Source organism: Anabas testudineus, chromosome 13 (assembly GCF_900324465.2).
Source record: "Anabas testudineus chromosome 13, fAnaTes1.2, whole genome shotgun sequence".
Classification (NCBI taxonomy): Eukaryota; Metazoa; Chordata; class Actinopteri; order Anabantiformes; family Anabantidae; genus Anabas; species Anabas testudineus.
This window is the reverse complement of record NC_046622.1, coordinates 18,828,560-18,844,087: the sequence shown is the minus strand read 5'-3', so window position 1 is coordinate 18,844,087 and position 15,528 is coordinate 18,828,560. Positions and strand designations below refer to the sequence as shown.

The 15,528-nt window shown below is 42.2% G+C and overlaps 2 protein-coding genes across 6 annotated transcripts in view; one reads left to right on the top strand and one right to left on the bottom strand.

Moving 5' to 3' along the window:
- cux1b (cut-like homeobox 1b) overlaps nucleotides 1-7,773 on the bottom strand; it is a 60,350-nt gene extending 52,577 nt beyond the window's left edge. For all 5 annotated transcript variants that reach the window (XM_026370093.1, XM_026370086.1, XM_026370060.1 and 2 more), the window contains exon 1: nucleotides 7,644-7,773. In XM_026370093.1, coding sequence (XP_026225878.1) covers nucleotides 7,644-7,706 — 63 coding nt within the window. In that variant the 5' untranslated portion in view covers nucleotides 7,707-7,773. The remainder of the gene's footprint in view (nucleotides 1-7,643) is intronic.
- A 4,610-nt stretch (nucleotides 7,774-12,383) lies between these two features.
- Nucleotides 12,384-15,406, top strand: LOC113168999 (alpha-(1,3)-fucosyltransferase 4-like). Its single transcript, XM_026370116.1, has 2 exons — nucleotides 12,384-13,560; nucleotides 13,641-15,406. Exon 2 carries the CDS (start codon nucleotides 13,664-13,666, stop codon nucleotides 14,846-14,848), a length of 1,185 nt encoding a protein of 394 aa, XP_026225901.1. The 5' UTR covers nucleotides 12,384-13,560; nucleotides 13,641-13,663; the 3' UTR covers nucleotides 14,849-15,406.
- The last annotated feature ends 122 nt before the right edge of the window (nucleotides 15,407-15,528 follow it).

Sequence of the window (15,528 nt, the reverse complement as noted above, 5' to 3'; positions counted from 1 at the left end):
ATTGAGCTGGCAGCAGGACCATCAGAGCTCTGGTTGCTTTGAAACTACCAAAATGGAAATGAGCTCAACATAAACACTGGAAAGGTGGGGACAGTTACCAAAAAATAAAAAAATCTAATTAGTGTAGATTCAAAGCTGTTCAACATTAGGGTACCTAATAATAACACAAGGTGGAGTACAGAAAGGCCAAATCCACACAGACTTACTAACTAGCCCCCTGAACAAAGGCCAGACAATCAATAAAACACGTTACCTAATTTAACATCTATAAACAGGTGTTAGCTTGTCACTATAACATCCATCATTTCTTCCTCTTATATGTCTAAAGATAAAAGGTATACATTAGAAAAAAATCATTAATACTTAATACAATGAGTCAATAGGACAAATTCCCTGCAGCTTGAATTTCAAGTGATGTTAAACACATACTATTTGCTGAGTAATAGTAGGATGACATGAAAGTTTGTTTTAGCCCTCATCTTAAAGGCAAATAGAGTAATGTAAACATATAAACAATAAACTGCTCACCCATGCACTATTTGCATGAAAACTTTATTTTTATAATAATAACTATGAATCCAGCAGCAAATCAGAAACTGACAAAAGCAGATAAAAGGCTGACAGTCTAACAGAAACTGGAGTGAGAACTGAGGCTAAAGGTTGAAGGCTGATGTGACTGATGTGTCGAGCCCGAAGGCCGGCTATGGATCTAGCAACTGAAGCCGTGATTGACATTGAAAATTACACAGAGTGAGCTATTAGCAGATAGCAAAGCCATATCATAATTCAATCCCTACACCATCAAAGTGCACCAATATCATAATTCAATACCAAGAACCATTAGCTAGCAGCACACCAATATCATAATTCAATCCTGAGGCCATCAGCCCCTGCCAATATCATAATTCAATACTTGGACCATTAGGACACACCAATATGCCTATTAGAATTCAATACCTATGGTCAATGATCTAATAGGACACTGATACCGGAGTCATGGGTAGTCATGGGATAAGGCCTGCACATAGGGATCCTCTGGCCTTATTTAGCCCAGACTCTTTGATAACAGTGAAATAAACAACACTAAAATTAGGTAGGGCGGGTGGTTCACCAATGGCCTGGCCTACACCGCACGCTGAAGGCCGTGGTGTATTTGCTGCAGAAACAAATTTCAACATGGCTTATGCAGAGCGACACGTTTGTGGAACAAAATGAAGCACTGCATTAGCATCAAACTCAGCGGCGCGCTCGGCCAAACCTGTCAAAAACTGTTCGAACACTGGCACCCAGTGTGTGACCATCTGCAGTTGGTCTAAATTATCACATTGTGGTACCTCGTGGAAATAGGTCTCTGTTTCGTTTTCTGGTCCATTGCCTCTGTTTATATTTCCATGTTAACGTCTTGTTTAACTCTTCAAAATACTCTAAATCTCATCCAGGCCCGGCTTGCTGGGTCATCAAAAATCTGCACCCTAACAGCCAATGAAATGGTTTCTAAAGGCTCACATTTCCTCAGTTGCTTTAAGTCAATTTTCTTTTTTTACCAGGGTCGTCATTATACACAGTTATTTTAACCACACATTTCTTAGGTTTCCTTACTTAACTTTAATCTCCCTGTACTACCTGTGAAGTGTAAAATTACTGTAGAACGTAAGGACACTAAAGAATTATGAATTACTTTAAATCAAATTTTATTACTTGAATCATAGACAAATAAAAAAAAAAAGAAAACGTGGTTGGCTGGTGTCATTTTGGACTTCAGGAAATTACAACAACAACAAAAAACAGACATACAATTAAATGTAAAAATAATAGCTTGATTTATCAGAGAATAACCATCAGATTCAGATGTTTAATTATTTGTAGATCATATACATACACACACACACCTTTAAAAAAAAAACAGCAACATCATTAATAGGCACATACAAAGAAAAAAAAGAGATTTTAAAGAAACATCACGTAGGAGAAGGTGAGGTGGACAAGTAAAAAGATAAGAACAATTGATTGTTTTGCTGTTCCTTACTGTGCATGAATTTATTTTACCAGGCATCTATGGACAAGAGCGGACAATTTTTTCCCTTGGGAATGCAAGATTTATGTTTACTGAAAACCTCAGGCTTAATATTACCAGATGAACAATAGGCTATACAAGATCACAATGGCCTTGGAGGCACAGATTCAAGAGTATGCTTGATTTTCAAATAAAGTGGGCATAGTCCTCAAACTTACAAGTGGAAACATTCAGCCACTATAATCCACAAAGTGAGCCTAAAGAGAGGAGTCCAGTCAGAGAAGCCCAAGCTCTCTCTCTCTACTGGAATACAGAGCAGCGCAATAATGGATGCTTCTGTCATGAGATACGCTGAAACTCTATGATGCTGTAGGTGAGAGAGACTCCAAGTGGGTCTGTAAATAATGCCTGCTACTTGAAAATAGGTCTCTGGAAACTGCCCCCTCTGCTCTTGCTGTTGGTTGTGAAAAGAAATTGTGTCTGTGTACTAACATTAAAGGGATTTGGTAAAATCTGGTGGGAGATATGACAGCAAAATAAAGATTTTTGATTGTTTTTGAGCCACATCCCATATAAATTGATATCACATTTTGATGCACTGTTAATTTTATTTGAATGTTATCACATGAGCTACTTGATGAGGTTTCTGCAAGACTTGGGCTCAAGTTAGAGATTTCCTGCAGGTAAAACATAAGACAGAATGCAGGTACACTTTTTTATTAGGATGATTTTTTAAGGGTATAATCCTCTGTAGAAGGAATAGTTCAATATTTCAGCAATATTTCTGTTATGGTCATTTGACATAACAGAAATAAATGTTCTAAAATCAAATATTTGGAAGAGAAATAATCAAATACACTAAACTGTTTATATAAGAGCATTGCAAGTTAAATGTCTCACACGTGAAAATTTTAAATATAAATCCTGAGGGGATTGTTTTTGCTCATAGCACTACAAGACAGAGAAATCTGACTTCATAAAATGTTCCTTTGAATATACATGGACAACACAGAGTTAAATAGAGTAATGATAATAATGCAACCATACCATACATCCTCTTTATGTCACATGTTTAAAGACCTTTCATTCTTTCTGCCTCTTACTATGTTTCGGAATAGCAGGAAAGTTAAAAAATAAAAAGTCAAAGTTAGGTGACAGCAGAAACTTTGTTTTAACAGAAGCCAGACACAGAAATTTCACATCAGCCCTGGAGCCCTTTATTATACTGCAATGTCCTCAATCGGCCTGTGGATAAACACTGTGACTTAGATTGTACCTGTTCATCATAGTAACTCTGTTGTGAAACAAGTTCTGACAATACAACTCAAATTGAGAGAAGTCATCATAATCACTGCACTGTCAGTGTGACCCCTTGGTTGTGCTGGGTTTTTTTCCCAGGTATCTCTCAGTTAATAACCATATCAGGTGCAACAACATTTATTTAACATAAAATAATCTTTCGGTCACGCATTGTGCACAGAAGAGGAATATTGTTGTATTATAAATCACTTATTATTATATTATTTGTATCTAGAGCACCGTGGTAACTGCAGGGTTACAGCTAATGCCGCATACCCACAACATCCACGTTTCAATTCGGCCCAGGCAGCATTGTTGTCAAAACCATCTCTCTCCACATGTTTCCTGTCTGCCGCTTCACTGTCAACTATGAAAGGAAAACATGCCAAAAATATATATACACACATATTTACACATTATATTAACACCTGAACCATGTGACCAAGACAAGCTCGTGAAATTCTTTACCTATCATTACAAAACTGTAGAAACAAAAAAAAAAAAAAAAAAAAAAAACGTAATAATAAAGTGCGGCAATAATTTGATCATGAGCAGAGACTTCCACACCTTCAAGTGTTATTAAGGGAAAATGTCTGTTTGTCACACATTTTTGCCTAAAGCCTGCATTAAGAGCTGCTGACTCCATCTGTTTGGGTACCCCTATTTTTAGACTTCTGTTTAGTGCGTTTTTATCTTCTTTTTTTTCCAAATATCAGATGACATTGTTCAAATTTCTTTTGCAACGCCAACATAATTTTTTTTATTTCGATTATGGCTCTCAGAGAGTTTGTTTAATTTTTGTATTAAATCGGATAAACTGAGTGTGGTGTAGCCACTCCTCAAAGCAGAGGGAGGGTGAAGAAACTAAGCCCGATGCTGACGTACACTATATCGCTGAGGAGTTGGGAAGTACGGGCCTCTGCTGACAACTACCCACTGATAAGGTATATGAAGTTTTTTTTTTCCTCAAGCTTTCCAAGAGCTGCACGTCCCTCTCAGTGGCACAGAGTGTATCCTTCATAGAGACACACTATAACCTCTTAGAAAGTAGGAGGACAGAGGCCCGACCAAAGTAGACCGAGGGCAGACCAAAGACCTGACATGCACTCATCCCTCTCTCTGACTCATGCTTAGTCGCTCACCACCCACCAACACACAGTGAAACCTCAGTCCCAATGCCAGGTTTTGTCACTGGGCAGAGAACCGGTTGGCTACAGTAAAAGCATGACGTGATGCCCCTTCCTCTATGCTCCCCCAGCCTGTGCAGCAACAGAGGGGTAAAAATATCCCACCAGTGAGTTCAGACAACCAGCTCATAAATTAACACTAAAACTCCTGCAGACAACAGCGGGCCAGTCGCTGAGAGATTTAAACCACTCAGGTTGCCACTGACCACAGCTCTAGGATCAACTTACAAACCCCTTTTCCTAAATTTACCCATTAGGAGGTGGCGAATAAGAACAAGCTCTAGATCAGTTTTCATATAAGTCACTATTTAGCTGTAACATAGTGAACTATTTTACAAAATGGCTCTAGGGTGCTTTGTTGCAGGAAATGTTATGAGGTGAGACGTAGACTTAATTGGGAATTCTGTCTAACAGAAAGGTCTGTTCATCGTTTTCTGAATTTACACCAAAAATATAATGTATAGGTTTAGGCTTGGCGACTCACTTATATCTTTTTATATCTTGCCTGTAATGAAGCGCAATCTCTGTTCGGTCTCAAGTAGAAACACAATGTTCCAGCAAACTGCTTGACTGGGTTAAAAAAAGGAAAAAAGAAAAAACAACAGGAGAGAAGAGTGATGATCCCCTCTAAAGAAACTCAACTCTGTAATGGACGGACAGGGATTACAGACGTTAAAACCTCCTCCATCTGTAATTCACTGTCACCCTGCCATCATCTCTGAATCACTGATCCATTTTGCAAGTGTGCGAGACCTTGCTAAAAGCATCACTGTTGCACCCATTTGTGTTTGTAGTGGTGGGGGGAAAAAAGAGAGGGAAAAAAAAAGCACGCAGAGAAGACAAGTTAACAGCTTGCTGTGCTGTTTCAAAGCACTCTCTGTCCTGTAACAACCACCTAGCTAGTTTCTCACACAGAGAATAGGACAGACTGATCAAATAGGATTTTAATGAACATCAGCAGTAGGAGCCTGAGGAATAGACGCTATGATGGCTTAAAGCTACTGACATCTAGGTTGGGTTGGATTTTCATCATCAAAAGAAACAAAGAAAAAAAAAAAACATCTTTTCACTGGAGCCTCTCTCATAGACAAAACACGCTGTGATTGTAAGAGTACAGTGCATACTGTCCATTCGATCAGAAGGAAGAAGCAAATGAGAAAGCAATTGGCTGACAAGGCCATGTGTAGACCATGATCATATCATGCCAACCCCACATTATCCTCATAAAACAGATAAGAAAAAAGGTTCTTCTCTGAAGGCTTTCCTCTAGGAGCATCTCAGTGGGAGGGAGAGTAAATAAGATGTCATCAATAATAGACAGTGAATGTTCTGAGCAGTTCTGTGCGCACACGCACACACACACACACACACACACACACACACACACACACACACACACACACACACACACCAGCACCAACTGATTCCTATCCTGCAGACAGGCCTGCCAACCGCCAGCCTTTTTGCACACGCTCAGATTCACTGTCCTGACTAATCGCTTGTGATAGGGGCCTTTGCCATAATTACCCAGGGCCTTATCACAAACTTATGCGATGCATTTTTCATGTCCTGGCTGCTGGCAGTGCCTTCACTGTCTGTGCTGGCAGTCAATCTACGAAAAAGACTGATCTCAGACAAATTCTCACACACACACACACACACACACATATACACACACACCAGTTCAAACAGGGCAAACTGGGTGAAAGCTGGGTGAACGGCCAGAGAAGAGAGAGAGGGAAAAAAATTAAAAGAAGGGGAGGGGGAGGTGAGAGAGAGACCGATTGTTGGGGGGGGAGGCAGGAAGGGGGTGGGAGATAGATAGTGCAGAAAAAAAAAAAAGAGAAAGCAGTCACATTTTTTTACATAATGCATGAACAAGAGGGCACGAGTAGGAGGCCCAAACTGGATCAAATAAATAGGAGAAGTGAAGCCTTGATGATGTGGCATTAAGTGCAACACAAAGCCCGCTGGGAAGACTTGTTCACTGTCCTTTTGTCTACCCAGTCATAGGGGCATCATGACCTAAATAAAAGTTTAAATCCGAGCCTGCGAGATTTTCAAAATAATGTATGAACAATTGGGTTAGCCTACATAATGCAATCTTATGTTAATGATGACGGCAACCGGGCTACTAATATTCATAAACTGTGATTTGAAATTCAGCACCGCACGTTAAATGCCACGAGAAAACACAACTGTGCCATTGTGTCTACGTCTTGTGATAGTTAAAACACGCTCTAATATACACTGGCTATATTCATGCTGTGAATAGGCCCAATATGTTTCCCCCCATATCCGTTCCTGTGCCATGGATCTCCTGCGTGCACGCCGAGATTAGCGGCGTGCGTGAGACTGAGTTCATCATAATCAACAAGGTCATGATCGTTCGTATTTGTACTACCGTCGCGTCAACAGACCCCGTCCCGTCCCGTCCACTTCCACAGACGTGGCAACGTCTATAAAAACCTCACTGTGTATAATTGCCCGTCAGAGGGGGGGGGGAAACCGAAAAAAAAAAAAAAAACGACCGAGTTGATCAACCACAATCACCGAGACGACTTCAGCATAAACTGCTTCAAAACCGTTAGCCGAAAATGTCGCTAATGTTTTCATTCTCCTTCAACTAAACTTGTCCATTTCCCAGTCATAAAAGCAGGAGAAGAACACAAGCCGAGCGCCGCTGTCTGTCTGTGCTGCCCGTCTCCACGGCTGGTGTCACCACAGCGCCACCGTATAATGAGTCGCACTTATTTTTCCCCCAAATTATCCAACCTTACAGCGGCTAAAGCGTCGGGCTAACTACGGCTACTCGCTCCAGTAAAAGTTGAAGAACACGCCATAAAGACAAGCGAACCGAAAGCTTTCCGCCGAAGCCCCGCCGTTTTGTTTTTATTTCGGCGCATCCCCGCGGCGTCGCCCCGGCTTGCCCAGTAGCAGTGTCCGATCGATGTTGAATTGAACAAAGAGGATCAATTTCTGATCAGCGAGAGAGCCACTTTCATCAATGTGAGGAAGAGCTCTTGAATTCTCTTCCCAAACACCTACGAGGCGGCCGCCGAAAACACCCCAAAACACGGCCACAGAACGAGGCGGCCGAAGCACGACAGGGGAAAGAGGATTTAAAGAGAGGCTGAACTGACCTGTAGTTGTTGTAAGTCAAAGCGCTTCCAATATTGAAACATCGATCCTGCATTGGCCGCCATCTTGAGACATATTGAGACAGGAATGAGATGCTGATAGAGAGCGCGGGGGTTGGAGTTCAGTGGAGAGGACCGGGCGGCGGGAACACCCGGAGCGGACTCCCTCCACTGCTGTGCCCGGCACCGGCTGCTGCACGGAACGGAGTCTGCCGACGGGAGTGTTGCCTTAATAACGCCATTATAATTGTTTAAATAGCATTTTATCAACATTCAGATATTACAGGTAAATAACCGAACTGGCACCGAATGACTCTTTATTTTCCAATTACTCGTTGAAATAAAAAGAACAGCGAGCGCCAGACGAGCCCATGTTTAATGTTTGTCGTTTGTTTGATCATCATGTATTATGGAGAGCAAAGATCATGCAAAAATAATGCCAGGAGGCTACTTAGGAGCCACAGCCTATGGAAAAAGGAGCAAAAGAGTCTAGTGACAGAGCTTTCTGGGCTGATGGATCCTCTGAGAAACTGTCCACGATTTTTAGTATTTAACATCTAATCATTCCTTACATCAACCATCGCTGCTCTTTTATGAAGCACGACGGTCAGATTTAGAAATAAAAAGTCATTTGCTAGGAAGTGTTTTTATTTCCCGCACGTACCTGATTTTTTCTTTTAAATAGGCTCAAATTAAACTTTTGAAACAGCTACTTTACACTAGTCACTTTTCTGTTACAACTGTATACACGTCATTTAAAAAATAAAAACAACTTGTCTTAATGGCCTAATCACCTGTTTTTTTTTTTGTGGGTTTTTTTGTTTGTTGTTTTTTGAGTAAGTCCAGTGAAATATTTTAGTTTTGCTCCATTTTGTACATAAGATAACATAAACTAATTTCTAATAAAATTACATTTGCCAGATTGAGTTGAGAATTCATTCCCAGCTAAAAGTGTCGGTGTTAAAACAAAACATTCAACTCTAATTAAGAATTTAAAAAAAACTATAACCACTATTAATTGAGTTTCATGGTACACATATTTTATTCTATTTTAATTATCTGGGTGGGTCTATAGAATCAAAGCAGCCATGGAGAGGACCTGCTGAAACTGGCCATTTAAAGAAGTGGTAAAAGATGACATGGACTTACACCTGGCATAAGATATTTTCAAGTTCATGCATTTCTTACTTCACCGTTCCTGACCCCTGTAAGCCAGATATTGTCATCAAAGTGTTCATTTGCTACACACACATTAATCAGATTATTTAATCAAAGAAGATTGCTGTGTTTTTAATCCTGTTAAGTCACTGCTGCAGCAGGGCAGCCCAGTGGTTAAAATGTCAATGTGCATACATATCTTTTGTTGAAGTGACCTTGAGCAACACAATGAACCCTGGCTGCTCCTGAGGCGTCAGTCTCGCTGACCATGTCCTCTGACCCCCTCAGCGTGTGGATGTGACTCAGAGAGATGGGCAAAGAATGTCTAATTACAGTCTACGTTCGAGGTGCCCTGAATTCCTGTGTCATTCTGTGCTGCTTTGTGCACCTTAAAATGCATCACACCTCAGCCTCAGCCTGCAACTGCTCTGCACACCAACCTAGAGCCGAGTTGCTCAGCTTTATCAGGTTAGCACATCTGTTGTATGCATAGTTTTCATTTTTAGCACTTTGTGGCTTCCCAAATTTGACTTGCCGAGTGTTTTGTGAGGCCTGCCTGTGTGGAAAATCCACGCCTGCATTCACACTTTGAGGCTTTTTTTTCTCTTAAAGGCTCAGAGCCTGCCGACTTTCTATCAGCTCAGTCTTTAACACAAATATTTCATAGTTTACCTTTTTTGTCTCCAATCATTTTCATTTCTTTACAGTCATTGCACTTTAATTGCATTCACTAAAAATAACACAAGAATTTGCCATAGATAATAACGCCTATTTCACTGCATTTGTGTTGATACAATGGGTGGACATTTTTGTGCTTAACTTTCAGGCCATTACCTGATTTGATTTGAGGCTGTTTGTGTCACCCTCTTTTTACAGTATGAATAGTTCTCAGTGCTCCACTGATAAGTAGCACAAATTGCATCGCCTTATTTTATAGTTCATTTATAGATATAATACAGCAGAATAAAGGCTGGCTTTAGTTTGGCCTTCACACCCAGACACGCGCTTTTAACAAGACGCACTGAATTTCACTTAGCATTCAATTACACGGTTAATAATTCACATTGGTGTAAATTGTTGCCATGGCATGGTTGTCTTTTAAAAGACTTTGTGACAGTGATCTGTGCTAACATACGTAATAAACACTCTGCTGAAAAGACGTGTTTACTTTTTAAACACAATACTGCATATGAACCGATGAATCCTGTGTTTAATCCTCTCATTTCTTTCCTTTTCCGCCATGTTAATCAGCATTTCCTTGGCTTGGCCTGCATGACTTGTGATGCTACCTATCATTAAGCCAAACCAGAAATACAGGTCTGAGATAATCCGCACAGGCTTAGTAGCTTTGCAGCGAGTCCATTATGCTGTGTTTATATAGTTATCTCTCACCATCACACAAAGAAAATACAAAAAAGATGCATTATTTATGCCGCTGATATTACTTTGACAAATAATACTGAAAGAAAAAAAATACTCTAATATTTTATCAACCAGTAATATGAAAGTAAACATGAAAGTGACTCTAAAATGCTTTGTAGTATACTGTTCACTTCCACTAGCCTACAGTAGGCTTATTTGTTTTTGGAAAAATAAAAAGTGAAGAGAGATAATTTCATTTGGTATGAATATCTTAACACAAACTTTGTTGTGAACACTACAAATCAGTTGAATTTGTACTGTCAAGTGTTCTTCTCAAACGCTCTGAATTTCCACACTGAGGCTTCATAAAAGCTGGATTACTTTGAAGCACCAGGGGGTACGCAGCCCTGTTAGTCGAGTTATCAATCCACCTACAAATTATAACGTTGTTGCTGCAGAGGTTCGTGCATGTCTGGCATGGGTGACTTGAGAGGTTTTTTTTTTTTTTTTCCTAGCTTGTCTTTTTATTTCACTGCACTCAGTGGTAAAATTAGAGAGGAGAAAAACAGGCGTAAATTGTTCATGACAAGGACGGCAAAAAAGAACGCGTTGAGGTCCACACATTTAACCTCTAAAAGCTTAATCAGTTCATGTACATGTGGTTAAAGTTTAAAAATAAAAATAAAAATAAACACACATTCTTTGTGTCAGTGCCATTATACAACTAGATGTTATCCCCTCCATGGAGCTACAGGGTATAAAATAAAACAGCCTCTCTGTCCTTTAGCTTTCCCACTTTTCTCTGTTTGTGTCCCTTTTCCTCCTGCTCATTGACTCTGCCTGTAAGGTGCTTTTAGTGGGCCTCGTGTGGCCGGGTTAACGATGGATGTGTGGCCCTTGGGAGCCGCAGGCAGAGAGCAACACTGATCATGTCAGACAGGCTGGGGAGGCTGCATAAGATCATCATCACACAACAGTGGAGTGAATTGCCGCAGTGGCACTTTCACACAACCTCTGACCTCTGGGGTAACCTTTAAGGTCATGATCAAGGTCAGGGGTCAGCAAGGGCCCTCTGTGACCACGGAGCCCCTTCTTCCTATTCGTCCTCCTTTTCTCCACGTTGTCTCTCTTCATTTTTCTCTCTCTACTGTCTTTTCTCATTCCCTCATCTTCTATCTGTTTCTCTATCACTCACACTCTCCTTCACTGGCCGGGACCAATTGAGACATTCCATCCCCTGGGAGTGCAAAAAGGAAAGCAAGAGAAAATCAATAGGGAAGATGAGTGAAAACCTGGGGGTCCTATCAAAAACTGAATTCTTATCCCTGTGCTGCAATGCTTCACACTCACGGAGAAACACACAAAGATACACAGTGGTATTAGTTCTGAGAAACAGGAAGGTTGCAGCAAACACGAGCTTGGAAAATGTACAAAACTGCAGAAAAAAGATACACACCTCAGCAAAATATGCAGCGTTACAACCAAAGGTGACTTCCAAGGACAATATAAAATGACCTCAAAAGGCTTTTTGTCTCCTTCTTGCCCCGTCCTTGTTGCCCACATGTACACTCGCAGTGACGGCTGGACAGAGAAAGACGCAATATCGATCCCCCCCATGGAGATTCAAGGTCTGCAACAGTAAATAAAAGTGCTTGATAGAGAATTTTTCTTCTTACAAGAGAGAAGAGGAAAGATGAAAGCAAACATAAATGCCAAGCTTTGTGCACCCCATCACCCTGTCTGTAATATGAACTGAACAAAATGTCACCCTATCACCAATCAGTTCAACTTTAATTATAGCACATTTCCAGCAACATTTGCATGCTTTTGTGCTGAATAACAAAGGGATTAACTGAACTGAAAGAAGACTAAACAAACTCATTGCTATGTGTTATTTCCTGACCTCAGCCACTCCTGCTATTTCTGAGGAAGGACATGGGCCTACATGTGTTTACAATGCTCAGCTTCATCATGATTCCATAACCTGCGAGCTGCTGCATTTCTCTCCAGTGCAAGATAACCCTGGGCAGGACATTAAATGATCAGCTGAAAATAGAACTGTTCAGATGAAAGAGAGGATAAATAATGTAGAAAGAATACAAAACCTCTTAGGGGAATAACGAGTCACACACACACACACACACACACAAAAACAGATTTTTTTTGGCTACACAGTGAAGAAAAGTGAATGGATGTAACAGGAAGGAGGAGGGCCCAGTGGAGACACACATGCTTCTCACTTCATCTCCTCCCATTCCTCCTTGTCTGCCATTTTTTTCCTTCTCACATTCAGATTTCATGACATACTTTGTGTCTATGGGGAGGAATAATGTTGTCCCAGTCACGGCGTGTTTTCCCGGCCCACCAGAGCTCAAACGCAACTCACAGTGCAGGATTTCCAACCCATGCTGCCTCATCATTTTTTCATAAGTTTTGGTCAGAATTGATTCACATAACAACAACGGCTTGGCCAGCTGTCATACACAGAGTAAAGGGTTCGACTTTTTCTTTTATTCCTGCATTTGTTTCAGAGAAATCCCCAAATTAAAACTGTGAGTCATTTATTACCATTTCTAGTTAGAGGGTTTTGCAGTGGTGGGTCACAGCTGATAAATAAAACATTCAAGACAAACCTTTTCAAGGCCTTGCTGCTGTATGACTAATTTCCAAAATAAATGTTTATTCATTGGTCAAATTAAACATGCATGTTTGGAGATAGATTCCAATGTCACTGCAGCTGCACATGACTCTTCCCAGGCAGCTTTATGCTTGTGTAGGGAGACACCTAGTGGGGAACGGATCGTTTGGCGCTTAATACGATGATTCACGGAGGACTGAGAGGCCTCGACAAGTGGAGATGCCCCGTTCACCAGTTGTTTGATAGGAACTGTGTAATTAGGTTTCTTGGCCAGGATGTTAAATAGGTCTTCCAATTCTTAAAACCCACGGGCTTATGATTTGACCCCTGATACCCGTCATAAAAAGAAACATATATATGTATATTTATAGGCTGCCAACAGATTAATAATGATCTTTAAAAGCTGACTTATGCTTATTTCACATTTCAGGAGGACACCGCGCCCAGGGGCAAGATGTTTACCTACCTAAAAGTGCCAGTGAGGCTGACCGACAGTGAGCAGGCCTGACAAAAGCCCCATTCACCGGTACCAGGAACTCAGACTCTGCCACGTTGAATGCTTGCGCACACGCGAGGGCAAATGTTTTACTTACTTTTGACCAAGAGGACAGACGTGACCCACCACCAGTGTGCAGGGCACGAAATAATGGATTGGTTTAGGTTACATGGTCAGATAATCTCATCTGATCTCCTTTTCTCACCTGGAAACACAGTGGCCTGCAAAGTATGGCATCTGGGTGTGTCGGTATGCCACCAGGACAGGTGAGACTTGAATCTGTGGTTTTATTGAAAGTTCCACACACGTATATAAAAAAGAAACAACTAAATGGTAATACGTTTAGGAGCTGCGGTTTCAAGCGCGTCGATGGGAGCTGGGACAGGCTGGAGACCAGCGGGCCGCTCCACAGCCGCAGCGCGCTCAGGTTCGTCCTGGCGCATGAAAAGTTGTGTGCTCGTTCTTAAGAAGTCCCGCTTCTCCGTGCGCGTGGCTACAGTTGGCTTGTTGTCGATCCTGGGACTCGCTCTAATCTGCCTACCGGATCACTTCTCGCTGGATAAGTTTCTTTTTGTCTCAGAGGAGAACAGAGCAGCGACTGTCTTGATATGGACGCATCCTTTCGGTCGGTACCGCGAACTTCCGGACTGCTTTTCACTGTACCAGACCAGTGGCTGCACGATTACCGACGACTGGAGCGCGTACCCACAGGCTGATGCTGTGATCATCCACCACCGGGAGGTTGCCAACGGCAAAGTCGAACTGCCACCGGAACCGCGGCCACCTGCGCAAAAGTGGATCTGGATGAACCACGAGTCTCCCTCCCACACCCCCAGACTGTGGCATTTTGAGGATGTTTTCAACCTCACAATGAGCTACCGGACAGATTCAGACATTTTCCTCCCGTATGGATACCTGATCCCCCATGGGTTCAGAGACAGAGATCTCCAGCATCTCCAGGCGCAGCCCCTCCACGTCCCCTTCCCCTCGCGCTCACAACATCAGAGGCCCCGCCTCGTAGCCTGGGTCATCAGCAACTGGTCGGAGTCCCAGGCACGCGTGGCCTTTTACCGGCAGCTCCGCCGGTACATCACGGTGGACGTGTTCGGGCTCGGGGGCCGGCCGCTCCCGGAGGACAGCGGCCGCAGCAGCGTGCTGCGGCTGCTCCGACGGTACCTGTTCTACCTGGCGCTGGAGAACTCGCAGCACACCGACTACATCACGGAGAAGTTGTGGAACGCGATACTGGCCGGTGCTGTCCCCGTGGTCTTGGGTCCATCCAGGCAGAACTATGAGCGGTTCCTGCCCCCCGAGGCCTTTATCCACGTGGATGACTTCCCCTCAGTGCGCGCACTGGCCCAGTACCTGCTGATGCTGAGGCGCAACCCTGCCCGGCTGAGGCGACACCTGGACTGGAGGGGGAGCTACAGCCTGCACCAGCCCGCCTTCTGGTCCGAACACTACTGTACGGCCTGTAGGGCGGTGAAGAGGAGCAGAGCCAGCTCTGCTGTGGTCACAGATCTGACCCGGTGGTTTTACTCTGAACTGAACTGAACTGAACTGAGGACAACGATGAGAGAGCCTTTGTAACCAAACCCTCTGTGACAGTGAGAGGTACAAGCTCACTGCCCACCTGCTGCTACTGAACACGAATCATGGCTTTGATAACTGGGAATCATTTATATTTTTGAACATTTTGCATTTTGTAAATAAGATGTGTCACCTCATCAACAGTTGGCTGCTTGTGGCTCTTTGAGCCTTACTGCTGTTTTTGCACTTTGATGTCTAATTCACAAGTCATTAACTTCACTGCAGAACACACACACACCTCTGTTTAATTGACAATTAACCTAGGGTCAAAACCTGCACATTTGCCTCAGAGGTCTTTTTATTTAACACCTGATACTTGACCATTGGACATAGACATTTCTTTTTACATTATTTAAAATATGTTCAGGCAGCTTGTGGGTTTAATTGATTGCATTCAGAATTTATAGAGATGTATTTCTTGCTTGAGATGATTCATTGCAATAATTTATTAGCTTCATTCAAGTCTGTCAAATAAACATTTGTCAAAATCTTTACAATCTGTCTAATGCAAATATCCTATCTTTGCAGGCTTGAAAAGTAAAATAAAAGTATTACAAAAAAAGTTTGTGGACATCATTAAACACATCCAAGAAGGCCCCAAGTCAAGGAGACAGCTAATAAATGCATTCAAAGGGAGTGTGTGA

Coding starts and splice junctions, on each gene's coding strand:
- LOC113168999 (XM_026370116.1), top strand. CDS start 13,664: ATGGGAGCTGGGACAGGCTGGAGACCAGCGGGCCGCTCCACAGCCGCA.